Raw genomic sequence first — 27,564 nt, forward strand, 5'->3', positions numbered from 1 at the left:
CGGGAGGCGGCGAGGACGGCGGCGGAGGGCCCTGCCTAGGCTGCGGCGGGGCCCCATGGGCCTGCGGCGCCCCTCGGGCCCCCGGGGGTAGGCTCGGGGGGGTGGGCGTCCCGCCACCATGTACACCTTCGTGGTGCGGGACGAGAACAGCAGCGTCTACGCGGAGGTGTCCCGGCTCCTCCTGGCCACCGGGCAGTGGAAGCGGCTGAGGAAGGACAACCCCCGCTTCAACCTGATGCTGGGCGAGAGGAACCGGCTCCCCTTCGGCAGGCTGGGTAAGGGCCCGCAGCGGGCTCCGGGGTGGGGGACCTGCGGCAGTGTCTTTTGTCGCCGGCTATCTCTCGGTAGGCGTGGTGCTGCTGCTCCTCAGCCTGGTTCTGGGAGGGGGACCCCGCGTCAGGGTGCAGTCCCCAGGGCTTGTCGAAACCTCTTGTCTCCCTGGGTCCCCTTGTCGTCTGCTGTTCCACACCTTATTACTAGTCGTTCTGACCCCCAGGCTTTTGCCGGGCTCCTGGTGTCAGGGACCCCTACAGCCAGCATCGCTCAGAACAAAGGGCTGAAGCCGGTGGACTCCGTGCAGTGCTTCCCAGCCATGGAAAGGGCTCTTTCCAGCAACTTCATGGCCTTAGGTCGGGCTGCTGCTCCTCGCCTGGGCTCCACGGATCGCTTTCCCTAAGCATTTTCAGTACGATGACTCCACTGTCTCCCAAAATGTCCAGCCTGAGGCTGCACGGTGGGGGATCTGGAATGCTGGCAGCAGGACACTTACCCCACACCAGGGTGTTCCCTTTATTTGTCTCCTGCATGTTGGGGTTACTGTACTCAGAGTCCTGTCTGAACCTGCCCTATCCTGCAGTGATTCACTTGAGGCCTTATATGCCGTTCGCAGGGGACTTGGTGAGGGTGACAGCACATCTTGTACCTGCTTGGGGCAGGGTGAGAGGCTTTGTCTGTGTAAAGCTAAGCCTTCCACCCTCCTTATACCCCCTGCCAGCATGAGAGGTCACGGCTCAACGAGCCCTGGGAGCTTTCTTGTATAGGCTTGTCTCTTGCCTGCCCTGCACAGTGTTTGTCCAGTGGTCTGCTGGACAGGGAAGAGCCTGAAAGCAGGGAGAGAAAGGGCTGTGCTCAGCCCACAAGCAAGGAGAGCCATGCCAGGCACTGGCAACGGTGTGGGGTGTGGTGGGGAGCAGAGATGCACTGTCATTGCCCGTGGCTGGTGGCAAGCTGGCTGGAGCCGCAGGGCTGGCAGCTGTCTGTATAGCATGCCAGCTGCTATATTGGCCCCGAGGAGTGCTGAAGCAGGTTTAGGATCAGCATGCTGCTAAGCACAGGGTTTCCCTTCTGTGGTCCCCTATTTCTGCATCAGATGTCTGGGAGGACCCTCCTGGCCTCCTTCCATTTCATTTATCAGTTTCCAGTGATTTTGCTTCAGGCTTCAGAAGCTTTGAAACAGGAGAAGGCCCCTTGCCCCAGCAACTTGAGAGCAAGACAGCTTTTCCAGCCCCTTTCATGCCATTCAAACCTAGCATCGTTCTGTCAGCACTGCTTTTTCAGATCTGCAGGTCACCAGCTCCAGCACTTCTTCCCATGTTTCCACATGCATTTACAACTGGAAGGTCATCATATGGCAATGCCATCTGGTCACTTCCCAACACAAAGTTGTTTGCAGCTAGCAGAGGAGAAGCAAAAGCAGTGAGGATGCTCACAGGTGCTGCAGCCAGCCACAGCAAGCAAACCTGTACCCTAATGCACCTGTCATGAAGATAAGATTTTGAGTATCAGGCTTCATCAGAGACCCAGCATGATCATCTGATGTGACTTGCAAAGCATACTGTGCAGGTCAGTCTCTTAACAAATCCTTCCACTGTGGAGAACAGCCCTGGGATGATGAAGAGGCTACAGCAAGCTCTTCAGCGTCTGTTGCAATGGGAGGCCTTAATATTTCAACCTTTGGTGCAGCCAGGACGCAGCAACAACTGTTAGAGGAGGACCAAACTTTGGAACTGGCTTCTTCAACCAATCCTTCTATTGCAGGAACTGGTTGCCTGAGATCAGTAGATTCAGACAAAAAAAATGTGGTTGTTTTGGTATGTCCTAAAAGCTATAGAACCTTTTCTTTCTCAAGCTATCCTTCTGAGCAGCTGTTGCATGCAGGCTGACTTGATTTTTCTAAAGGCTTGAAATAGATGTCATTGCAGGAAGCTGTAAGGCAAAGTGAGTGAGTGTCCTGAGGGAGGTGGAGGTAGGCACTCGTCAGGAGACTGGCTCCCTGTGAACACTTCTGTTGCACTCACTGATTTCATTCTTGGGCTGACCATGCCTTTCAGCAGTGAGCCCACTTGGAATAACGAGGTCACCTTTGGGCCCTCAGTTCTCTTGGCCAAAAGGGGATCCTGCTGTAAATAACAAAATAAAAGCAAAAACCCCAAGGCTATTTTCTAAGCTGTGATCTTTGTGCTGTGATGTACTTCATCTTCCTGTTGCACTTAAGATTGAGTGAAATCTTGGCTTTTGAAAACTGGTACCAGCAAATGGAGAACGTTTTCGAGTGACTCTGCCAGTTCCCTGTATGGATTAGGAAATGGTTATTTTCCTTTGGAAAAAGGCAGTAATGTGTTCAAAGCAGACTTGAATAAGTGCATGGACCTTCTTCCCTAAAGGAATAAAAGGGCAGAGCCAGTACCAGCTCAGTGCCTCTTTTTTTTTTTTTTTTTTTGACAGAGGTGAGGAAACAGCCTGGCTCTTCCCTGCTGCACAGATTCTTTGTACTAAGCAGATATTTTTCTTTCAATAATTAAGAAGTTTGTCTCATCCTTCTATTTTCCCTTATAGGCCACGAACCTGGACTTGTGCAGTTGGTGAATTATTACAGGGGAGCAGACAAGCTGTGCCGCAAAGCATCCCTGGTGAAGTAAGAAATTTACTCAAATGTTGCATGGGATTGGTAGAAATATTTCTGCTGGCTGTTGTCAACTGCTGAACCTGTTCTTAGGGTATTTCACAGAGCAGCTGCCCTGAGAATGTCCTAGCATGTGCTGTCTTCGGACTTCTGTGTTGATCTATGCAGCTATCTGGCAACAATGACCTCTTTGTAGCTTCAGGGGAAATGACATTTCCATTGAATTACATCTGCTTGAAAAGTAGAGTATATTGAATCAGACAGGGAGATGCAGATTAGAGGTGAATCAAAGGAAAAAAAAAACTTTATCTGCTCTTTCTCCTTGTAGCTACTTGATTAAAACCTACTCCTTTTATTTTTCTGATTCATACAGAGAGGAGGAACTAATATGCCTTTAGCTAATCATATTTGTTGGTCAAGCAAATGTCCGGAGACATCTTTAGGAAGAGCTGGCTCTGAGAGCTATTTCTGCACGACCAGACATGCCACAGTCTCCTGGGGAATTGACAGTGATTATGTCAGGCACTAAAAGTGTATTTTAAACAAGGATTTGGTGCACTCTCCAACTGGATTTCTGTGCAACCGACAACCTGGACACAGTGATCAAAATGCTTTTGCTTGTTTTTCTCTCCTGAAGCTTGGCTGACTTTTTGAGTTCTAGAGTCAGCCATGCATCAAGCTACTCATGAACTCAAGGGACCAGAAATGACATTCCTTTGACTGAGGGATCTGAGGGTGTCATTGCCTGACTACTATTTCAACAGACAGGCACAAATGTATGGAGAGAGTTAGCATGTCATTACCTCTGCTTTTGGCCTTCAGCAAATCACAGTGTGAGCATTCAAAGAGGCAGGCAGCTCCCTGGACTCTGAAAGATAACAGACCTGAGTGCCACTGACAGGAGTTTGCTGGCATCTCTAGACATAACTGGTAGGAGAGAGTATCTGCTGGAGGGATCAGAGACTGCATAATGCAGAGGATATCCTGGGCACCTCAGAACATGAAGCGTGGAGTTGTGTCCTTGCCTTCAGTGCATTCCCAGCAGTCTTCCATCACAACTAGGGTGCCTGATCTGATCTCAATGGGAGATCAAGAGCCAAGCATTACTGCTCTGGCTTCTCCTTTGCTGTTATCACAGCTTCCTTCCTGCCTTTTGTGCATTGGCAATCATGCCTACTCAGTGGCCTAGTGCAGAGATGGTGCAGGGAGGTAACCGCAAGCTCTAATTACAGAGGTTTCTCTTCTACTGGTTGTTTCATGACATCCATAGTGTCTACAGAATATTTAACACGAGTGCATAGGTCTGGTTCAAAGAGCTGCAGCTTTGGGTTGCCTTAATCTGTATAGGAAGACCCTGATTTCAAAGATAGAAAGAGAACAGAATAACTGAATCCAGATTGTCTATAAGTTGCTGTTTGTCACCAAGCAAAAGAGCCCAGCTAGTGGTGATTTGTACTTATTAAATAATGTCCTCCCAGGTCACTCTGGAGATTAACAATTTGGAGGTTATCAAGCCTGTATCTCTTCATCTAGGCTAATCAAGACAAGCCCTGAACTATCAGAGTCTTGCACGTGGTTTCCCGAGTCGTATGTGATTTACCCGACAAACCTGAAGACCCCTGTGGCTCCGGCGCAGAATGGAATTCACCATCTCATAAACAACACGAGGACAGATGAGAGGGAAGTCTTCTTGGCAGCTTACCACAGGCGTCGGGAAGGCAGAGAGGGCAATGTGTGGATTGCCAAGTCCTCAGCTGGTGCCAAAGGTTCGTTCTTCAGCAAAATGAGCTGCCTTTTCAGTATTCCTTTTAGTGAAGTCATGGGGTTTGGCTGAGCCCAAGCCTACCTGTGAAGGGCTGTAACTGCTTATTCCATTCAAGATCCCACACCGAAAGGCTCTCCTTAGTCTGTTTAGTGGATGGAACTCCTTACATGAATCATAATATGCACATGGTAGTTGGACATGAGTGGCAGTGAAAGGACCCTCTTTTTTCTATTCATACACTTAAAACATAGGAAGATTTGCTGCAGGGGGAAGACAGCAGGGAGCAGCAGACCAAGGAATGTGGGATGAGATGAGGGAGCAGAACAAGAGAGGAGGTGGGCATCAAACAGAACAGTCATCCATGACAGCAGGAAACATCTTCCTGCTTCATCTAAGCCTGGTTTCAGCTGAACAGAAATACCTTTGTTTGTCTTCCAACCAACCCAAATACCTGGTGCTGGTGGCCCACTCATGGTCACACTGAGTCTGTGAGCTTAGTGCAAGATACAACTCTTATTTCATGCAGACATTCCTCAGTGTTCTGCTTTCACGGTTGTGTTACTGGGAAGCATCAGAACCCTATATGTTCATCAGGGAGGAAGGGGAAATGAGTCCTTTTGTCACACTGCCTATAGGAAGTGCGTCTGTTTAGTGTCGCTGTCTGGCAAAGAAATAATCTGGGGAACTGAAAAAGCCATGGCTGTTCTTTGCTGCAGCATGGGAAGGTTTAAAGTCCCCACATACTTTATTCAAGTGTGATCTCACCTTCTTTTCTGCATTAAAGTAACTTTTTGTATTCATCAGTGTGCTGCAGAACTCAAGATGGGAATTAATGTGGAAAGCAAACCTGATGTTAATCTTCCAGAAGTTCTAAATGTCTGGGGATTACTTCTGATGAAGAAGAAAGCTTGTCAGCATTAATTGCCCAGGCAGATTCAGTTAAGGCACAGCTCCTTTCTCAGGGGAATTCTAGGAGAAGCTCAGTTGTCCATCAGTAATAGAAAGACTTAAGGTTTAGGATGCCCTGACTTAAAAGTTGAGAAGTTTTTGTCTCTGGCTAGAGATTTTTGTGTCATCGTTGAGAACAGACAGTGGCCCCCACATAAGCTGCTTTTCTGTCTCACTGAGTTGCTGACTAGGTGCACAGTTAAGCTAACCACTCCCTCAGTTCACCATCTGTCCAGCACAAAACAGATACCTGCTGATTTTCCAGCTGCAGGGCCTTGTTATCTTAAAGAGATTAAAAAAAAAAAAAGTATTTTGATGAAGCATTTCTAGTTGAGAATTGTTGGATGATTTTACTTGAGCTGGTTCATCTCTCATATGGCACTGTGCCATCCCTTTATCAAAGAGGATATATTCTCTCGTTGTTGCTCTGCAACAGCAGATTCATTTCTAGAATTGCAAGAAATGAACAGTGACAGCTTCAGCCAAAATGTGGTAGTATTTAGAAGATACATCTAAATTCTTTAATGAATAGTTTCCATGGCAGGGGAAAACACTGACTATGTGGATGAGCATTTTGAAACAGTTTTTTCCTAATTCAGCAGTGGTTTCAGCAGTAATTCAAATGGACTCAGTGAGCAGAGGAACACAGTTTGCACATGCATGCATGTGTGACTGCCTCTGGCAAACAGAAAAGCAAGGCAAGGGAAAGAAGTCAGTCTAGGATAAAAACAAACCTCCCTTACCAGTGAAACAAAATAAATAAAAACCTCACAAACTGCCGAAACCTTGCTTTCCAAACTGAGGAAAAACAGAAAAGCAAAACAGAATTATAAAGTGCTTGCTAAATATCCCTCACTACCAAGACCAGATGGAAAAAAACGTGCCAGAAAGAGAAACAAAATCCCCCAAACGAAGCAGCTGCCTCACTTCTTACCAAGGAAGGTCTTTCTCTGCTGTGCGTCCACTTGCATCTAAAATAGCCACCTGCCTGCCAAAAAAACCCCAAACGTTATCTCTGGAACGTGGCTGTGAAGAAACCAAATGCCCTGTGCTGTGGGAAAAGGGGTATAATACCTCTGCCAGGTATCTTGGCTACCTGGCATTATGCAGTTGTAATGATTGCTCAGACAGCAGTCAGCTCTGAGGTTCTGAGTTCTTGTATGCTGCTTGTTTTGTCGTGGGAATGAGCTGTGGTCCACTTGGGCCTGGAAAGAGCCCTTGCAAAGATCTTCACCTAATTTTTTTTTCCTTTCTGTGCCAGGGGAAGGGATCCTGATTTCTTCAGAGGCTTCAGAGCTCCTGGATTTCATTGATGAGCAGGGACAAGTGCACGTGATTCAGAAATACCTGGAGAAGCCTCTTCTCTTGGAGCCAGGGCATCGCAAGTTTGATATCAGGTAACTTCATTGCTTTTTGGCTTTTGTAAAACTGGTTTGTGCTGTTTCTTGTTAAGCCACTGAGACTTTTTTGCTTTTCCCCTAGGAGCTGGGTTCTCGTGGATCATCTGTATAATATCTACCTCTACAGAGAGGGTGTCCTGCGGACCTCTTCCGAACCATATAACAGTGCTAATTTCCAGGACAAAACCTGCCACCTGACCAATCACTGCATTCAGAAGGAATATTCCAAAAATTATGGGCGGTATGAGGAAGGGAATGAAATGTTCTTTGAAGAGTTCAACCAGTATCTGGTGGACGCCCTGAACACAACGCTTGAGAATAGCATATTATTGCAAATCAAACACATAATAAGGTAACCAGCTACCTATCCTACATGGGTACATGACCCTTGAGTGACAGGGAATGTGTATGAACACAGCTAGGAAAGCAAACAGTGAAGAGTTTCGTTTGCGTGGGTCAGGGGTTGTGGTTCAGAGAATTGAGGATATCCCATTGAGGATAAGGCCAGAAGGACCCCAGCGTCATAGCTCAGTGGTAAAGCAGATAAGGGACTATATAGGTGCTGTTGTCTGAAGGCAATGTGCCAATATGTGTACATTTTGCTGGCTGCAGCTTGATAAAGGAGTGAGATGACTTGGTGAGGGAAGAGGGTAGGTGAAAAGTTAGGTCTATGAGAGGTTGAGGTGAAAAAAGACGTAGGGTGTAAGAGTGGAAATGAAACAGGACTTAAATCTGCAGGATCTCAGTGCTCCCCTGCTGTCAGCAAGCAGCAGCATGCCTTATTGCAGGGTATTTTGTCTTATTCATTTCAAGCAGAGCTAAGCTAGCACTATCAGCTGCTTCCTGGGCACAGAGGAAATTGTCCAGAGAGATCGCAGTGCTGGAGAGAAATTAGATCTTTTAAAAAGTGGTCCTCCATGGCAGAATTTCCTTTGCAAATACTCCATTGCTATTACTTAAGCCAAAGAGACATGACAAAATCTTTGAGGGTCTTGGTGGCAAATGAGCTCTGAGTGTCAGTTCCCTGGGGACCTGGTGGCTCTGCCTTCTGCTCCAGAAGGCAACAAGTGACCTGTCCACTTAACAGCACTGTGTACTCGCCCTTGGAGCTGCAGTGCAGACTGTGTCTGCAGGGCTTTTAACCTTCTGTTTGTGCTTTTCCCATCACAGAAGCTGCCTTATGTGTATAGAGCCTGCAATCAGCACAAAGCATCTTCACTACCAGAGCTTTCAGCTCTTTGGCTTTGATTTCATGGTTGATGAGGAGTTGAAAGTCTGGCTCATAGAAGTCAATGGGGCTCCAGCTTGTGCCCAGTAAGTAGTCAGTTTCTGTAATACATTTATGATGCCACTGTTCGCATAACTTGCTCAAAACATGGCTGTGTACCAACTCCAAACAAAAAAGGTGGAAGTAAGTGAATGGTAAGGGTCTTTTCCAGGCAAATAATATACCAGACTTTGCTCTAAGTAACAATTTAAGTTAATTGGTGCTGCCTCTGTGCTTGGCCTCCCCCAGCTTCTTTTTTTGTTTAAATCTCATTTTCTGAACAACTGGATCTGAGTATAACTTGGGTTGTTTTTATTGACCTCGTGCTAGTGTTTTTATTGACCAGAGCTAGTCCCTGGGGGGGTTTTGTTGTCCAGGATGTCCCATTCATCATGTGCACCATGGTGCAGTTCTGTCTCGCACCTCATTTTTGCTGTGTGGGTAGTATTCAGCTTTTGCTACGTGGGCTTGGGTTTCAGCAACATTCTGGTTGCTTTGTGCCAATGCATGGCACTTGGAAGTCTCGAGAAGAAGATGAGCTAAGTTTTGGCTATTTGTGGTTTTTCCTTTTCAGGGCTAATCTAATTTATAGCACCAATACCACCCAATTCACATTAAAGAGACAAAAGTTGGCTGCTGAAAGCAGCAACATGCCCAGAAGCTGAAAAAGTGTCTTACTGTCATGTAGCTCCAGCTCATAGAGTGACATTGTTAATCCTAGTAAAGACAGCTTTAGTACTCAGTGTCCCATATGCCAGCATGTTCTGTGAGGTCACGCATGTATTTCCTTCAGCAGAAAAAGAAGCTGTTGTTAATTCATTTCTCAAACACATTATCTCTCTTCTGTCTAATCCTGCTTTGCATGAGCCTTGCCATTATGAAACTCTTGCAAGGGGTGGTCCTGTGGAGACTCTATGCCTAGCTTACAAGTTACTGTGCACAGTTGCATCTCGTTGCAGCATTTCATCAAATCATGCATACATCAGAGAACTCCCTCTGGGGCACACCCCCACTTGCTCGGGGTCATGGTGATTGTGACTCCCTGAGCTGGGAGACTGCTACAGGTTGTTCTCAGCAGTTGTCTGCCCCTGTGGTATGAGTCCTGAAGGTGGGAGACACTGCTGAGCAACTGCAGTGTCCGTTGTTCTGACAGTAAACTTAAATAGGTTTTGTGGTCCCAAGCTGCAGAGAGCATTGTTTAAAAGAAAAAAAAGAAAAAAAAGACAGTTGCTGGCATAGGAGGAGAGGATATCAAGAGATGCCGCATCTGCCACTAGCCTCCCTGGGGCTACCTGTAACAGCAGCAGGATCTTGTAACTCCCTTTGGGAAAATGCGTGCCTATATAATAAGAAGTTGGGAGGCTTGCTGGTTTGCTCTGTTTGGGCATCTTACTCTGTCTCTCTCTCATCTCTTAGGAGGCTATATGCAGAACTCTGCCAAGGAATTGTGGATGTAGCCATCTCTAGCGTTTTCCCCCTTGCTGACACTGGACAGAAGACAAACCAGCCAACATCCATCTTTATCAAACTGTGATGATCACAGGAGTGCATTTGCTATGCACAACAAGAGACTGCACCCGTTGGGTCAGCACTGTTTAATGGCTTATCTCAGTATCATGCCAAAAAGTGATAGGGACAGGCATCTCTTTTTTTTTTTCCTGGAAAATCCTGGAGAAAAACAACAAAACAGGCATCCACATAAAGCTGTGATGATCCTAAGCTGCTGAGACGACTCTGCCTACATTCACCAAAATCTACTTTAGAAACAGCTCATGTGACTTTGATACCTGAAACAAATCTCTGGGAGTATAGCAAAATAACCTTAAGATGAAACCCCAACAGGGATACTATAATACTGTATTAGCTCCTCCTTTTCTATAGAGATAACGTGTGGGTTGTTTTTTTTTTGTTGTTTTGTTTTCTTTTAAGGCAATTGAGCGAAGAATACAGTGATCTGGGATGTCATGGTTGGAAAGTTTTACTCCTCCTACTATGTTTCTTCTTTCCTTACCTACTGCATCATTAGTGCCTTAGCTCAGCTCCAAATAGGTGACTCCTTTCCTTTGTTCCTGCTCTATCCTGTAGAAAGGAACGAGCTCTCTTGTTTCACAGGATGCATAACACCAGGAACACCAAGAATTCAGTTTCCTTGGGTATTTTCAAAGCTGGCTGGCTGAACACCCAAGCAATGACTGGCAAGGATGCTGTTGGAAAGGATGCTGAACTGCAGGCGGTAAATTAACCCAAGCAGGGAAGGCGGTCTGCTTATTATAGTTATCCCTTTTCTTAATGAGATTTGATCAGTTTCCATCCAAGTCTGATGCAGTTGGATTCTGCTTAAAACAAGTAGAGAGACTTCCCCTTGGGGCTTACCTGCAGGCTATAGGATTTCTAGCATCACTTCTGTGCTAAGATGTTTCAAATAGCTGAAACCCAGTCTTCTCAGCTTCTTCTGAGACACTGATACGAATTTTGGCTCTTCTCTCACTTTTCACCTTTATGCCCTTAAGGTTTGAATCTGAAACCTTTCAACTCAAATGATTTTTATCCAACCAATTTGATTCTCCTTTGACAGTTTTCTACCACAGTCCACAGCTCAGGCCCAGCTAAGGGGAGGATGGGTGAGATATTGCAGACCAGGAGATTCCTTGTGCGTAGGTTTTCCACACAGCTGCGACAGGATGATATTTTTGTGGGGAATTTAAATTCCCTGAGAACCCTGAATTTCAGAGCTAACATCAACTCTGAGTATAACCGAAGTCCCTGGCATACTGCCCATTCTGTGAAGTTTATCTGCATTTTTAGCATAAGTCCAGCACATCCTTCCTAAGATTAATGCTCTCTGTGGAGCACAGCAGCATTTCTAACAGCGGCTGGCTGGGTGAGCGGTATCTGTGCTGTACCCCGGATTTTCATGTGAAGAGTCAAAATTCAACAATTAGATCTCACTGTTCAAGAGGCTGTAGCAGTGTCTGCAAAGAACTGAGTGCTCATAGGGTGCACACTGGTGGTCCTGGGTTAGGAGTTTCTTTCCATGTTGCACACGATGCGTGGATGTATGTTAGCTCTGAGGTTACATGTTTGAAAACATGCTTCAGGGAGGCTTGCTAACAAGTGCCTGCTCAAGCAGCACAGAACCAATTCCCTGTGAGGAAGGAAGGACATGAATTGTCTGAGATCCCCACACACTGCGTAGGAAACCGTCATGGAAAACTGCAGCTCTGGGGGTCTGAATTGATTGCAGCAGGAGAGCAGTGTGCTGCTGAGGTCAGAACTGTGTTCTGCTGCCTGTGGCAGGGAGAGATGATTGGCACAGAAATAAACTGGTTCCTGTTACCCAAAATAAACAAATGAAGAGAACACGGAGGTTACAGGCTTCTGGCTGCCTGCGTGTAATGGGATGCGAATCAAGGAGTGGGATTTCTGCCTCTCAGAAGATCCTGGCATTGTGATGTATTTGTCTCTGCTCATGACTGAGATTTCAAAGGTCGTTGTGCCAGCCAAAGGCTCTGCAAGCAGACAGTCCTGCCACCTTTCTGTAGGCAGAACGGAAATGTACTGGCCTCCTTGGAGTAAGGCATTTTGATTGTACTGTAGTGGCACAGATATTCATTGCAAAATGCTGTGAATCCACACACGGCACTGTTTCAGACCAGGATGCTTGAATCCAGAAAGAAACAGCGTGCTTGGTAAAACCCAGCAGAAGCATTGCAGAAAGGAAGCATTCCAAAAAGCTACACCAACACCTCTGAAGTTGTAAATGCTCTGAGTGCTGCGTGGGTCAGCATGTGCCCAGTGTGTGGCAGGCACAAGGTGTGGGCTGGTGCACGCCAAGAAGTGACCAGGAGCAGTAGCTACAAGAGAGCAGCTTCATTTTGTTCCTCTGTGCTGTGTGCAAAGGAGCCTGGGCTGCGAGTGCTGTGGGGTGGCTTTGTTTCTGAGCAGGACTCCCAGGTGCCAGGTCCGGTCTCTGGCTTTGAAACTTGCATGTTTACTGAAGGGTCATCATGAACCCTTCAGCTCACGAGTCGGGAAGTAGTGAGACATAGACAAGGGATGTGAGAACTGTTTGGTTTTTTTAATCTTACAGTAGCATATGAGGTGTTGAAATTTCCATGCAAACCAGACAAAGCATGGTGGTAGCATTCCATAGTAAAAACAAAAAAATTTGGTTATAATGGTTAACAGGAAAAGCTACCTGTTCACCATGTCTCCATTGACATTTTCACGTTAGCTTAAAATTAGTGAGCTTAACAATACAACTTCTTCCCCAGCAAAGACAGGATCTGATAGCAGTCACCCTGGTGCAGGATGTATGTGAGGTGACGTGAGACGCTGAATGCTCTCAAACCCTAGAGCTACTCAGTGTGCAAAGTGAGAAAAGATGATGTTTCCTGTCATAAATGAAAAGCACTCCAGCAATTTTTCTTCTCAAAAGGGAAATGCAAAAATCCAATTGCTTCCTTAGTGTACAGATCCATGCTGATGAAGTGGCATACGGACAGGAAAGCAGCCTGGGTGCAAGAAGATTCAGCATCCCTCACGGGAGCAGTGGACAGCCAGGAGAAGCACTGACTCAGGAACATCTGCCCAACTCCAAGGCCTTTTCTTCCCCTGTTTTCATCTGGGGTTTCACTGTGGTATGTTACCACCTGGTTGTTTCTGCTGCTCCCTTAGAAGCAGGGCTTCTATTCAGTGGTAAAGCCATGACCACAAGCAACGCAGCTGCTTATAACCTGCTGGGTTTCAGGGAGGTGGTGATTCAGGGACACTTAAATCATTGCTATCTTTACTGAATTCTTAAAAATAAGCAACAGCTGCTGGAGGAAAACAGCAGGTACTGCCTATGACTGTTTACCACCTGCCCTCAACATGCTCACTGAGGTAAAGCACAGGTGGTAAACAACAGAAGACAAACAGCACGGTGCCTGAGCTCTTGTCCAGTATATTAGCCAAGCAGCAGAGGACATTTGCGTGGCTGAGGCCTGAGCACTGCAGCTGTGGGTGTGTCATGCAAGCAGTGCTCAAACCCTTTGGAGACTTTGGGTTATTTTTGTTTTTGTTTTTAGAAAATCACAAAAATAAATGTTTTCTAGCTCATTTCAGCTAAAAGGTCAGTAGAATAGGTCTTAGTCTCTTTCCTAAGCTTTTGCAAAAGGTGGTGCTGGGTTTTGAGAAGATACCCACCGTATGGTGGGATGTCTCTAGTCTTGGTTTTATCCCTTCTTGTCAACTATGAAGGATTTTGGACCCAGGTGCTCTGGCTGTTTACCAGCAGGGCCTGGTCCAGCTGGACTCTGGGTTTCAGCGAACTCCTGTGTGGCAGCAACAGCTCTTGTACTCGTACCAAAGGCCATGAAAAACACCAGAGAAGTCTGTGGAGGTCTTAAAAGCTGCTGTGCCCTGTTGTCATCAGTGCCCTTTCGGACTGCTTGCATGTCCCCCATCCTAGCATTTTGTGTTCTCTGCACGCAGCTCTCCCTGAGGGAGCTGTGCCGTGCTATACATGCGTTAATGGTGGTGTCTCATTGCCAGTGTCAGCTACTGTAGAGAGAGCTACTTGGAGAGCAGCCGAGGCCAGGGGTGCACAGGACACTCCTGCGATGGCTCCGGGTCACCCTGCTGGCATCCTGCACGTCAGCATGCACGTGTGCAGTCGGCGGGGCTCCCAGTTTGTGCTTTTCCAGCCACTGTGTCCATGTCTGTCCTCAAGCATCATTAAAACAAGCAAATCTCCCTGGCTGCAGCGTTTCTTTGGGACAGTGGGGTGGCAGATCCCCCTGACAGGGGCACCAGCACAGCCTCTAGCCCCACCGCAGTGGTTTGTCACAAGTGCAAGATAAAAGCAACCCGAGAGGACCACGTGCCAAATGCCCGGGTTGATCTTGGGGCGATTTGGAGGCGTGTTGGTGCAGGCCGGGGCTGCAGGCCTGCTCCTTAGAGATAAGCACCTCTGGCTTATCTGCGTGCGGGGCTGTGAGGGACTCCAGGCTTCCGCCACACACTGCCGGGACACGGGTTGGCAGGGGGCACGGGCACCGAGGGACGTGACACAGGGGGACGTTCCGCTGCGGGACGCGGGCAGCGAACCACACGGTCGCATTGAGACACGAGCACCGAGCTCCGCAGCACAGGGACTGCCCCAGTGGGGGACGCGGCCGCTGACGACAACGATGACGGCGGCCGCCGTGGGCGGGAAGCACGAGGGCCCAGCACGCGCCCCGTCTCGCGGCCGCCGTGGGCGGGAAGCACGCGGGCCCAGCACGCGCCCCGTCTCGCGGCCGCCCCGCCCCGCAGCGTCCCGGCAGACGGCGCGGCGGAGCGGAACCGGGCGGTGCACGCAGGGCAGCATGGCGGCGGCCACGGGGGACGGCGTGTCGCGTGAACCGCACCGCTTGCGACGGCGGCAGCGGCCCCGCGGCGGGGTACGGCGCGATCTGACCGCCGCCCACATCGAGTCCTTCAACTACGCCATCAGCGAGGGGGTGTACCGCGCCGTGCAGGTGCCGGGGAGCGGGCGGGCAAACGGGGAGCGGCCTCCGGGAGCCGCGCTCCGGAGCTCGCCCTCACGCGTGTTTCTTGCAGGACATCCCCCCGCTGGAGCTGGCGCTGAAGGACGGCCGCGTGGCTCTCACCGTGACGGGGGCCGCCATCTCGCCGCCCTTGGTGCCCAAGGGGACGCTGTGCCAGGAGGTGAAGGTGTTCCCGGCCGAGTGCCGGGGGCTGCGCAGCACCTACCGCGGGCGGCTCACGGTGAGCCCCTTTCGCTCGTGGGTTTGTTGTCTTACCTCAGCCACGGCGTCTTCCCTGCTTGGGAAGCAGAGATGCTTTCATTCTTTCATTTCTCGTACCTGTGTTGCTTCTTTCCCTCCCTAGCTCCATGTAATCGTTTCTCAACCCGTGTAAACGTTTGACACTTGAAACTAAGCATTTTGTTGTGCCTGGTTTGAGGAAGAAGTCTTGTTCTCTCCCACTCCCTGCCCTTGCTCAGTGGGAAGCAGTGGGTTGTCAGCCTGTTTTCACCATACTGCTTTTAACAGCACTGTCAGGTTAGCCCTTGAGTTTCTCAGTTCTCCAAGGTGGGTGCTGTCATCTGGTGAATGGCATGTTGCACAGAAGCTATTTTATACCACTGGGTATTGTTCAAGCTGGAGATGGAATTATGCGGAGGTTTTAAGACTGCATCGCAGATTTTGGGGGGGACAGCAGATGTATCTGCTCCATTTCCTTAATTCCTAAAATGTTGACAGGTGTTGAACCACGATGATGCCAAGACTTCTTTCCTGGCTGTCAGTAGCTCTTTTAAGGCTTACTCTTCTGCCCATTAAACCAGGGCAGTTTGCTGTGTGTTTTGCACTCTGGTAACTTTGTACACCTTGTTTTCAGCTTCTTTAGAATAAAATCATACAAGTCTAGAACTGTAGACATGCCAGCTGTTTTCCAGAGTATGTTACTGAGATTTATACTGGTTACTCTTTTTATTGTCATTATTACCATTTTACAGTGATTAGAGGTTGGTTAGACAGACTGGGGGGGTCACGTTAAACGTGCAGTTAATATACCAGGAACAGAAAAGGTCAGCTCAGTTTGCTCACTGTTAATGTTGTATCATTTTAGGTTGACATCAGCTGGTCAGTGAATGACATTCCACAAGGGACTATTAAACAGCCTGTGGGATACATTCCAATCATGGTGAAGTCCAAATTGTGCAACCTCTATAATCTTTCTCCTCAAGAGCTCATCCAGCACCACGAGGAGGAAGAGGTAATGGGGATTTTGTGGTTCGGGAGAATATGCAATGTATTAGACAAGCTTTTTTTTTTACAGGACTTGGGCATTGGTATTTTAAATTCTACTTATGTTCTCTGTGTGTGTGCTGCTTCTGGTGATTCTGTGCAACATCACAGTATTCCTTGCTACTGGAATGCTTTTTTTTCCTATTGGCATACAAGCTGGGGAGCTACACATTTCTTGGTGTTAAGTATGCATGTGACAAAGAAGAGGTTTTCTGCACTGAAGGTCCTTTAGTATTTATTTAAAAGAGAAATGGTTATCGTCAGCTCTTCAGAGCTGTTCAGTTGGCCACATGGGTTTGCGTTCTTCCTTCAAAGGGAGGAACACAAATCCCTTTCCTTGCTCAGTATGCTAGATTTAAAGTTTGCTGAGAAAGTGCAGCCTTTCCAGATGCAGTGCTTGTTGTGTTTCATAGCTGAAATAGTAAATGTTTGTTTTTATAGTATAGTATACATTTTCTTGTTTTACTTAAGATAACACGTTATATATTTTTAGGCGCATTAAAAGCATTCTTTTCTTTCTGGCAGGAAATGGGGGGCTACTTCATAATTAATGGCTTAGAGAAGGTTATTAGAATGCTGATTATGCCCAGGCGCAATTTCCCTCTTGCGATGATGAGGCACAAGTGGAAAAACAGAGGTCCTGGTTTCACAGAGTATGGTAAGCTGAGGAGCTTCCTGCCACATCCCTCCAGAAACTATCAGGAATAACCAACTAGAGCTGATATTTTGTTGTTGTTGTTGTTGCATAATGTTTATTTCCCATGTAATCAAATGTACCTGAAAACCAAAGGTTTGGTAACACCGTAGTGATGCATGTATGAGGCAAGTGCTTGCTTTTCAGGTGGTTTCTGAGCTGCAGTGTGCTGAGGGAGATGGCATTCTAGGCTGTGCAGTACATGGAGCTGTTGTTCCGTGAAAGGGACCTATTGGAACCCTGAATGCTGCAGAAGTCAGTGTAGATGAGTGAGGTTGTGGCAGTGAATTTGGTTTTCCATACTTCAAGATGATAAATGTAATGTACATGAAACAAATTAACTGGATTCTTGGCTGTTCCACAGCTTTGCATGTGTATGCAGGTAAAACTGAGTTTGAAGCAGTGCTAGTTCAGTCAGTTCCCGTTGGTTTTATTTTGATTTGTCCTGCACCGGACAGCACGGAACAGGAGCAGGAAACACTGCTTCAAAGGTACTGCCCTACTTCATGGATGGCAAAACTTATTCCATGCTACAAGAGGTGTTGCTGTATCTCAGGATCTACATTTAGGGACAGGACAGTTGGAGTTTCCGTTTCGTAAAAGCTATAGGCATCTTCTGAGCTCCTAAGCAAGTGTGATGACTGTCCTAAGATATCTGTGCATTAAAACTGAACCTAGCTGCTTGTATTGACAGGAATCTGATCAGTCAGTGATCAGATTTACCTGCCTCACGTTCTTAGCCATGAAGTTTATCCACTAAATCATCTCACACTTGCTCGGACATACCACAGAATGCCTTCTGTTCCTCTTGCACAGCTCATGTTGGCCTTTGCTTGTGTTAATTTCTGCAGGAGTAGTGCTGCACAGCGTTAAAGATGAGCACTCTGCAATAAACATGAACCTCCACTACCTGGAAAATGGCTGTGTAATGCTGAACTTCATTTTTCAGAAAGAGTTGTTCTTCCTTCCTTTGGGATTTGCTCTGAAGGTAAACAAATAACACACGTGCTTTCTGTGTTACATAAATGCAGAAGTTTGTTTCTGTTTTTCTGTGTAATGAGAGGCTGCTAATTCCATATTAAGTATTGTCAGTCATACTTCCAACATTAGCTGAAGAACTGTAGAGCAAACCGAGCCTGCATGTGTGGTGCAGTATGCAGCTGGAGCAGAGGGAGAGCGTGCAGACATATGCCAAGGTTTTATGGCTTTCTGCTAATGAATGCCGTGGATTAATAGCTCATGAAGGATGTGAGGGCTTGCAACCTATCTGGAAGATCCTAGGAGTGTTTTTAAAACTGATTGACTGTTTAAGGAACCGTTGGGTCAATTTAGGCTATAACGGTGTTAATCATTAAAGTCTAGTTCTCATATGAAAGGAACCAGTAGACTGACTCTTTTTTTTTTAAGGGAGAAAAATAAAATGCTGGTTTTGATTGGAACTGGAGGCATTTAAGAATTGGAAGACAAAACCAGTAGTGTCTATATGAGCACACTGGATGCACTTAAATTGCTCTTTGAGTAGCAGACAAGAGTTTGTCAGTCAAGCCTTTCCTAATATCTCCTTTAAAAATAGGCTTTCTCTAGTACTGAAACCAGGGTGCTTCAGCTGTGTGCTATACAGCAGCTTCATGTTAGAGCAGATTGAGGCCTGTGACACCACAGCTTGTCTTCAAGGAATTTGTGTGTTCTTTCAGCCTGCTGTGTGCGTGTTGCTGTTGCATGACTCATTTCTCTTCTTCACACTGCTGTTTCAGCAAAAGTACTTAACAGAAATGGGTAATTACCCTCTGTTTTAATAAGCAGGGGCATTATGCTGACTTTGTTAGCTTAAAAGATGTCATAAGCTAAGCAGGCTGCGTTGTCTGAAGTTTGAATTCTTCCATGAGTATCACTCCATGCGTTTGCATGCCCCCTGCATCAGCCATTTAATAATCTGTCTATGTGTCTTTTTCATCCAGCCTCCCCCCCCTTTTTTTTTTTGTGAACTTTACTTGAAGGCTTTTTAAACATGGTGGGGAGATGCTTTGCTTAGAGATGAGAGAGGTTTGTTAGCCAAAGTTACCTGTGGGCAGTGTGGTTGCTTAACCCCTGACTTAAACAACTAGGAAACTATTACAACACCAAGAACTAAGAACATGGGATTAAAGTATGAGCTGTAGAACGTGAAGTGCTGAAGCTAAAGTGGATTGTACTAGTCTACATCAGAAGGCTGAGTTGACTTTTGATTTTTGTGAGGATATGGAGGGGACAAAAAATCCTGTTAAGTTTGAGGATTCAAGTTTGTTTTATTCCAAGGATTTTGTTAGGCTGGAACTACTTGCGATCGTCACGTTATTCATATCCCCTGTGCTACTCTTGAAGTTCCTTAATCCCACAGTATTTTTCCACTTCCAGAGGACTGAAAACCTGAATGATTGGGGTACCCAACTTCTGCTGTTTTATGGCCAGACGTTGTCATGACTGTTCTTCTGATCCGATACACATCTGTCTTTCAGGCATTAGTTAATTTCACAGACTACCAGATTTTTGAAGAGCTGGTCAAAGACAAGAAAACTGACACCTTTTATATGAACTGTGTTACTGAGATGCTGAGAGCAGTAGCAGAAGCAGGTTGTTACACACAGCAAAACGTCCTCGAATACCTTGGAAAGAGCTTCAGAGTAAAACTCAGCCTTCCCGAGTGGTACAGCAATGAACAGGCTGCAGATTTCATTTTCAAGTATGTATGTATGTGTTTAGGAGTTTGTGCTTGTATTGAAAGCACAATTGTATTGAAATTACAAGCGACTTGAGGAATTCTCTGGCATACTGTTTCACACTGTGGTTGTTATGGTTTTCATACATGCCCATGAAATGACAGCCAGTGGCCAATTCTTGGTGGAACTTCAGGATATTATGATAATCTGTTCCATTCAAGTTTAAAGTAGGGAAGGCTGCAACTACGTGTGTGGACTGCTTGAAGTTCAACTTGTTGAATGGCATTAGAGTAATTCACGGCATCTTCTCTGCTGTTTTGCACAGTCATTCACAAGTATTACGAGAATTACATTTATTTTTTAAATGATAGGAATTGGATGTTTTAAAATCTCACGTCTTCAATGGAATAAGTTAGGAAGTAATGGAAGGGAGAGGTTTGAGATTGCCAAATGTGGCAAGCATTCAACTTTCAGGTAAAACAGATTTTAGTTCTTTTGACTGTTTTTTTAGCACTTGGATCATTTGGGATGTCCAAGTCCTCAAGTACTTGTAAATAAGGGGTAACCGTCAGGTGTCTGGAAAAACAGGGAGTTTTTCAGTGCCTCCAAGGAGCACTTAAAAGTGCTCAGAGAACAGCTCTTCATACTGAGAAACATGAGTGGATGATTTCAAGAGAGTTATACTGTAATTTTCTTCATTCTAAATACTCTGGTGGTTTTTGGTTGTTTTTTCCCCATTCTGGTATGTTCTGTACACCTTGTTTGTCAGAGCTGTCTGAGCTGTTAAGATAGGAGCAGTAGTGGCAAGCATTAATTGAGGTGTACTTTGTATTGTAACTTCTACCTGACCAGAACTTTCATTGTTCTGATGGTGAAGTTAGATAGGCTTCAGAAGAGGGCAGTATGGAGCAGAAGAACAAAGTGGCCCAATCCTGTGTGCCCACATGCTGAGTGGTTGTGGTGCTTATGTCTTGGATAGCAGGTTGTCTCTGTCATCTTGGGAGGCTGTTTATCAGCTTTATTGCTTGCATTAAAATGTCATTCAGCCCTCGTATTTCCACACAAGGATTTGATTGCAGTGTTCTGTGATCTGTTACTAGGCTCCAGCTTGGATTTTGGGATGGAGTTGGGCACATGTATATGGATATGCAGACGTGTGTGAATGGTGTCATACCAGCTGCAAAATAATGTACGGACCTAATTTCTTAAGTGTTCCTGTGTACATGTACTTGTAAGGCTGTGTAGTAGTATGTAAAATAATTTTTTCACAAGGTTCGCCTTCATCTAATGAACTAGGCTTATCTTTCTAGTGCAAAAAAAAAAAAAGTAGATTTTGAGATCATTTAACAAGAACGAGAAGACCAGCTGGCATGATGGGGTGGTGTTAATTGTCCTTCTTTTTCTTCCTCCAGCAAGTGTATCTGCATACATCTGACAGACAGAACTGAAAAATTCTACCTGCTTTGTATGATGACCCGGAAGCTGTATGCTTTTGCCAAAGGGGAGTGCATGGAGGATAACCCAGACAGTCTGATGAATCAAGAAGTGCTTACACCAGGACAACTTTTCCTTATGTTCTTAAAGGTAAGGTCATGTGGCCTGTGTATGTTATGGTCATCCAGTCCAGGACCTACAGTGGCCAAGAAGGTGGGAAAAATGCAGAGCCAAACTGAAGAGCAGGGAGCCTGGGTATACTACAGAGACTTGAGAGTATGCTGAATCTGGTGCAGCACACCACTAAATATGCTAAAGAACAGCCTGTATAAAGCCTGTAGGGAAAAGCTTCAGAGCCTTTAATGGCAAATGAAGGCTCATGGTTGGAGTCTGGGGAAGAAGGAACACCAAATGAGGAGGGTTTTTGGAACAGCATTGCTGTTGTGTCCGTTGATACAGTAGTAGTAGTAGTAGTAGTAAAGATCTGCCTCTTTGTGGTGCTACTGCTGTGTCACACAGCAAATGTGCAAGTAAATAACTGCCCCATCCCCTTCCTTCAAAATCAGTGATTTGTATTGCTGTCATCTCTACCCAGTCTTTGAATTCTTTCACAGGTCAGGAAGTTGGTAGTGCACTTCCAGTTTATGCAGTTAATTTATTACTGGTGGTGTAAAAGTGCAGCTTCCTAATCTATTCCAATTCAGTATGGATTCAAGTTGTTTCTGGCATTTCCTCGTTGTAGAATGACAGAAGGGAAGTATTCCTCAGAAGTGAGATCAGCTTGTGAAAGTCATGAAAATGTGGAGTATAGTTGTCAACCCCAAGTGATAATATTTCCCTGAGTTACTACATAACTCTTTACCTTTCTGTGCTGTTTTGGCCAAAACTTTCTTCATTATCATTTTGTTGAAACAATTCTAAAACTACTCTACTACTTGAGTGCTTTCAGTGGCTGTAGAAAGATAATAAAAAGTGAATTATGTGTGAAGCATAGTAGAGCTTTGTGAAACTGGTGCCAGGAACCAGAAAAGGTTGCTTTCCTGCCTGGCCCTGTCAGATAAGCAGAGGAGTGAGCAACCTCTTCTGTAAATGCCAAGATTCTAAATACACTGGGTTTCTGTGTAGATAACTGACAAGACACTTGTTAGAGTGTCTGTGTTCCAGTTTTAAATTCAAGTGTTGTGTTCTTAAACCATAGGAGAGGCTTGAGAACTGGTTGCAATCTGTTAAATTCGTTTTGGAGAAGAGAACAGAAAAGGCAGATACCAGCATCAATGCAGACAGCTTGATGAAGGCGTTCGGCCTGACCACAGATGTTACCAAGTCATTTGAGTATCTCCTTGCAACTGGTAACCTGCGATCTAAGACTGGTAAGTCTTGAGGCTTAAGAAGCCCTTTTTTTACCTGCTGAATAGCGTTGAGAAACAACGTAAAACCAAACCTCTAACTTGTGTGCAGACACTGCAACTGAATTAACAAAGACAGTGGCACGGGAAAAGGTTAATTGAGAGAAAGAGATGTGTCCTCAAGCGGTGAATTTATATTCTCAGGACCTCCTACAGTTCATTGAGTTGCTTAAATGCTTATGTGCCATCTGTTGGGGTCCCTCACGAGCATCTTCGTCAGATGTGGGTGACATCCTGATGTAAATCTCTGTTTTGTTCCTCAGGCCTGGGCATGTTGCAGGACAGCGGGCTGTGTGTGGTGGGGGACAAGCTGAATTTTGTTCGCTACCTTTCTCACTTCCGCTGCATACACAGAGGGTCGGCGTTTGCCCAGATGAGAACTACCACTGTACGTAAACTGCTGCCCGAGTCCTGGGGGTTCCTGTGCCCAGTGGACACCCCTGACGGAGCGCCCTGTGGTCTCATGAACCACATGACAGCTGTGTGTGAAATAGTCACAGAGATGGTTCCTGTGACAGACCTTCCACCTCTGTTATGTGCTCTAGGTACGTTTTGCTGGCTCGGTTATTTAATGAGGCTGTCTTCCTTTTTACCTTTCTGCCCTAGAATCCTTTGTCTGGAAAATGTTATCCAGATATCATTGCTGTAAATTGAGGTAAACCCGTTCTTACTCTGCTTCTGCTTAATGTAGAACGTCGCTTAACCAGACATGTCAACTATCGCGTTGCTAGTGGCTTGAACTAAACTGCATCTCTTCCTGTGATGAGTGCAGCAATGGGAATCTTGTTTCATTCAGAAGAGTGCTGGGACTGGGTGGGAAATGGCATTCTCAGTTGTGCACGTTTTTTATTTTCCATCAAATCATCTACTGCTTAGCTCTGTCCAGGTGTTCTGAATTTTTCTCAAGCTGTTTTATGTGGATTGAGGTTTCCTGCAGAAATAACGTGCATTTGTGTGCTTTTTTGGCTGCTCCCTCTCCTGCCCCCCTTTCTTGCAGGTGTTGTCCCCATTGATGCGACCCCAAGCAGGCCGTATGCTGAGTGCTACCGCGTGCTGCTGGACGGTGCAGTGGTGGGCTGGGTCGAGTGGGACCTGGCTCCTCAGGTTGCAGAAGCCCTCCGGCGATTCAAGGTGGTCTTCTTTAAAATGTGACTTCACTCAACGTGCTCCATGTGCAGTGGCTGGAGATAAACCAAAGGACCCCAGAGATCTTAAGAAGCCTAACTTCTATTTGTCCTTTAAGTCTGACCTCATAATTTATCTTTGTCTTAGGCTTTTCTGTTTTTCTTGTTATTTGTCCTAAGTTCGGCCTCTTCGTTTACGATGTTGCCACTGTTATGAGAACTTTCTGTTTTTAATTTGGTGTGATAGAGTGGAGCTATTGCTAGAAATACCTTGTGAATTTGCTCTTCACTCTTTTCCATTAATAGCAACATCTGTGGATCCGTGGTTGGTATTGTCATTGTGGGTGTTAACCTAGCCTGTAGGATGCAGCTTAGCTAAAACAGTACTGTTTTATACTCCTAAATTGGTATTCCTTTACACAAACAGATAACACAAGAGAAGAGATTTCCAGCGAGGGCAGAAGTGGTCCTTATCCCAATGACAGGAAAACCCAGCCTGTACCCTGGCTTGTTCATCTTCACGACCCCTTGCCGAATGGTGCGGCCTGTCAGAAACCTGCTGTATGGAAGGAAGGAATGGATTGGTACTCTGGAACAGGCAAGCGTTGCATATTTCAGTTCTAAAGTGCTGACTCTTACAGCAATATCCTGCATCAGAAAACAGTATTTTGTAAAGTGTTTGTCAAAGGAGCTGAGCGTGGGAAATAAGTAACTCATGCTGAAGAGCTGGAATATGTGGCAGAAGGGTTTTCCCACTTCTAGCTAGTGGGTTTCTGGTACGTTTCTTAGAGGTGGACTGGAGAAGACTTTTTTTTAAGTATTAAAGTCTGCATTCAGTATTAACATAGTGAAAGTTTCCTTAGGTGAATGATCGCTGTCTCATCGTATTTTATGTCATGTTCTGCAAATTGCCCCTGAGCAGCCAAGTAGTGGCTTGCCTGGGAACTTGATAACTTGGAACAATTAAAATGCGAGAGAGGAAGTATGATGAGTATCACAGTTTCATACTTTCAGACTTGCTGTCCTTGCAGTTGTCTGTGATTGTGGTTGAGTAGTTCAGTAGTCTGGCGTTCTTCTTGCCTGCATTAAGGTACAGTCAGCAGCCACAGCTAAAACTGAAATGAAAAGTCAGCCGGGGCAGCTTAGTTTTGCTTTCTGCCCAACCTGTCTGGTGTGATTCTTGCAGGTCTTCATGAACGTGGCCACCATGGAGTCAGATGTTGTGCCTGGAATCACCACTCACCAGGAGCTCTTCCCTCACAGCATCCTGAGTGTGGTGGCCAACCTCATCCCCTTCTCTGACCACAACCAAAGCCCACGAAACATGTACCAGTGCCAGATGGGTAAGTGCTGTAGTACCTACAGCAGCAATTCTCCAGGCCAGGAGGAGGGGAGGGATCTCTGGTGTGTGTAAAACTTACTAAGTTGTTTGTGGGGTTTTTTGGTTGTTTTTTTTTTTTCTTTTAAAATTTGAGGTTGTTGTGTATAGGTTAGTGTTGGACACTGCACCAGCTGCGTGAGGGTGTCAGTATTAACAACTGTGCTGGCAGCAGTCTTCTCATCCCCCAGCTGGCAGAAGTTGACCTGCTTCTCACAAGCAGCAAGGGTAAATGCTGTGAAGTGGAGGGGGGTTCTTTGCACCTGTTCTCAGTGACTGTGCTGTCGCCGTGGCTGCAGCTTTTGAGGGAGCAGTTGCTGGGCACTTGGTGCAGGATATTAAAACGGCAGTGTGGCAACAGTTTTTGTTTTTATCTCTGCCAGTGATTTAGTTTTATTAACTTGGTTGTCTGCAGGTAACTGGGATATGGCATGTACATGGAGTTTCAATCACTTGACAAGCAAGTGATTTGCAAGAAACTTACTTAAAACAAATAGTCAGGCTAAGGTAGGAACTATGAGAGTGCTGCTCTCATCAGCTCCACAGCAGATTGCATTTCTCACAAGGTTACTGGAAAGTTGACCTTAAAATGCTACTGCTTTTTCTTACTTACCTGAAAGTACTGATGTGACTATGTTCAAAAACTGTTTCTTTTGCTCATAATGTGCTTGTACTGTCAGTACCAAAAAAAAAAAAAGCCACATCATCGGAGGCTTTAAACTGCAGCAAGGACACAGTCAGAAATATCGTTTACATAATGATATGAAGGGAATTTAGTTACTGTGTGTGATTCATAGTAACTTTTTTTGCTGGACTTGGGACAATTATTAAATTCCAAGCTTTTTTAGGGTTGATAACTCCTCTTAAGTATTTCGAGCTTTGTTCCTAATAAGATAGGGAGACAGAACACTAATTAGCTTTGAATTGATCCTGAGTAAAAACAGCTTTCTTTCTTTATAGGAAAGCAAACTATGGGGTTTCCAGTGTATAACTACAAGGACCGCTCAGATAACAAGTTATACCTCCTTCATACCCCTCAGAGCCCTCTGGTGAGGCCCAGAATGTATGACTATTATGGTATGGACAGCTATCCAGTCGGTACCAATTCAGTTGTGGCTGTCATCTCCTATAGTGGCTATGACATGGAAGATGCAATGGTAAGCCACCAAAAGAAGGAATTACACAATCCTGCAAAGGAATTTGACGTGGGTAGTTGTGAAGGAGGGTGGTTTGCAGTTGAGAAGAACCCTTTTTCTGCTTTTGCTAGTCAGTCCCATTAGAGCTGATACAGGAGCTCAGCTGTTGAGCACCTTCTGCAGTAGTGCTCGAGGTAGTGAACGTAGAGCAGAGCTCCCTTGTGCGAGGCTGTGGGCTTCCAGCACTGCTAAAGAATGGGATTGGAGGAGACTTGAGCCCATTGGAGTGATGATTGGCTGGGGGGGGGTTGTTTGTTTGTTTGTTTGTAGTTTGTTTAGGAAGGTTTTAAAAGGCGAGCATCAGATCAGAATGGAAATGCTTTCTTTGAAGTTACTAACCAGTTTTTAACAGCTTTTTTTCTTTCTCTTAGATTGTGAACAAATCTTCCTGGGAAAGAGGGTTTGCTTACGGAAGCGTTATCAAGATGGAGAGCATTGACCTTTCCCTTAAAGCCAGCAGGGGAGGTGATAATTTAGTATTTGGTATCAGGCCTGGGGACCCAAACATCAAGGAGAAGTTGGACGCTGATGGACTGCCTTTTGTTGGCTCCATCCTGCAGCCCGGGGACCCCTTCTACAGCTATATGAACCTCAACACAGGGGAGACCTTCACTGTGTACTACCAGTAAGTTCAGCTTGTTCCTCTTGTCTCCCAGCGTACAGAGTAGTCAATAGCAGTGGACCCCGACTAGCTGCTCTTTTAGGTGTTCCCTTTTCTCCTCAAGTAGCAGTTATGGTGTCCTTGTGTTTATGGAACATGAAGTTCATGCATGTTTTGTGGCTTAGGGCCTGTGTATGCTGAAGAGCTGCAGCATCTGACTTATACCAGGAGTTAAGTCTGGGAATGGTAAAAAGAGAGAACTTGCAGGAATGTTTTGCTTTCTCCCCAGTGCTATTCCTCTGTCCATCTCTCACTGTTGTTGTGTTGGCTGAATTAGGTAATGTGTTCTGCCAAAAAAAAAAAGTAATTGGTCCCCAGAGATTTGCCATCTCTTGCCAGGAACTTGTCAGTACACCATCATGCCTACCTGTCTCTCTGAGGCGTCTGTAGAGTGGGGATAATGCTACTTGGTTCTTCATGTTTAGAAAGCACGTAAGCTTATGAAGCACTTGGATAGCAGAATAAATAGTGTTACTGGGAAAGCTATCCATTTATATTATACAGCATTGGAGAGATTGCTGGTTGTAGAGCAGAGCAAAGAGATTCAGCACGTTTCAGGGAGGATTGCCAGAACTTGCTGTCATTTCAGCCTCATGCTCCTTGCACTTGTGGATCCTGTTTTGGCTCTCTACCCCATATTCCTGTTTCCCAGCTCTTTGGTGCCAACCTCACTTTAGTTTCTTACCCAGAGAGCCATTTTACCCCTGTACTCTACAGCATTTGTTCATTCTGGTTCTATATGAGGTAATTATTTAGGGTTCGTATGGAGAGAGGTTCGTTGCTGTCAGTGTTGGCTCCTGCCCCCAGTTTCTCCAGAGACCTTGCAACTTGGAGGGGCAGTTCTCCTTACCATCTTAATTGTGCTGCACACACTGCTTGGATTTTAAACGTGGCTAG

At 45.9% G+C, this 27,564-nt stretch overlaps 2 protein-coding genes across 3 annotated transcripts in view; both read left to right on the plus strand.

Annotated features, from left to right (window-relative positions):
* Positions 1-15,939, plus strand: TTL (tubulin tyrosine ligase). Of its 2 annotated transcripts, none has more exons than XM_065732357.1 (7): positions 1-275; positions 2,836-2,914; positions 4,436-4,668; positions 6,877-7,012; positions 7,098-7,367; positions 8,186-8,329; positions 15,900-15,939. In XM_065732357.1, the coding sequence occupies exons 1-7, from the start codon at positions 119-121 to the stop codon at positions 15,919-15,921; spliced, it is 1,041 nt and encodes a 346-aa protein (XP_065588429.1). In that variant the 5' UTR covers positions 1-118; the 3' UTR covers positions 15,922-15,939. The 2 variants fall into 2 exon arrangements, with proteins under 2 accessions (XP_065588429.1, XP_065588339.1); XM_065732267.1 differs by lacking the exon at positions 15,900-15,939 and adding an exon at positions 9,699-10,197 and having other exon boundaries at positions 3-275.
* The window catches only part of POLR1B (RNA polymerase I subunit B), a 14,949-nt gene continuing 2,104 nt past the window's right edge, over positions 14,720-27,564 (plus strand). The window contains exons 1-14 of the mRNA XM_065733648.1: positions 14,720-14,785; positions 14,868-15,035; positions 15,900-16,046; positions 16,604-16,736; positions 17,624-17,760; positions 19,268-19,491; positions 20,881-21,052; positions 22,101-22,272; positions 22,572-22,853; positions 23,306-23,439; positions 23,860-24,030; positions 24,619-24,775; positions 25,771-25,967; positions 26,378-26,631. Of these exons, the coding sequence (XP_065589720.1) occupies positions 15,972-16,046; positions 16,604-16,736; positions 17,624-17,760; positions 19,268-19,491; positions 20,881-21,052; positions 22,101-22,272; positions 22,572-22,853; positions 23,306-23,439; positions 23,860-24,030; positions 24,619-24,775; positions 25,771-25,967; positions 26,378-26,631 (2,108 nt within the window). The 5' untranslated portion in view covers positions 14,720-14,785; positions 14,868-15,035; positions 15,900-15,971. The remainder of the gene's footprint in view (positions 14,786-14,867; positions 15,036-15,899; positions 16,047-16,603; positions 16,737-17,623; positions 17,761-19,267; positions 19,492-20,880; positions 21,053-22,100; positions 22,273-22,571; positions 22,854-23,305; positions 23,440-23,859; positions 24,031-24,618; positions 24,776-25,770; positions 25,968-26,377; positions 26,632-27,564) is intronic.

The sequence above is a fragment of the Cyrtonyx montezumae genome, unplaced genomic scaffold (assembly GCF_038088225.1).
Source record: "Cyrtonyx montezumae isolate F1298 unplaced genomic scaffold, pur_monq_1.0 scaffold_0, whole genome shotgun sequence".
NCBI classification, from domain to species: Eukaryota; Metazoa; Chordata; class Aves; order Galliformes; family Odontophoridae; genus Cyrtonyx; species Cyrtonyx montezumae.

Excerpts from the sequence above, each read along its gene's own strand:
- TTL (XM_065732267.1), top strand. The coding sequence starts at position 119 with ATGTACACCTTCGTGGTGCGGGACGAGAACAGCAGCGTCTACGCGGAG. Across the intron at positions 276-2,835 it reads GCTCCCCTTCGGCAGGCTGG|GCCACGAACCTGGACTTGTG; the intron begins GTAAGGGCCCGC and ends TTTCCCTTATAG. Across the intron at positions 8,330-9,698 it reads GGGGCTCCAGCTTGTGCCCA|GAGGCTATATGCAGAACTCT; the intron begins GTAAGTAGTCAG and ends CTCATCTCTTAG.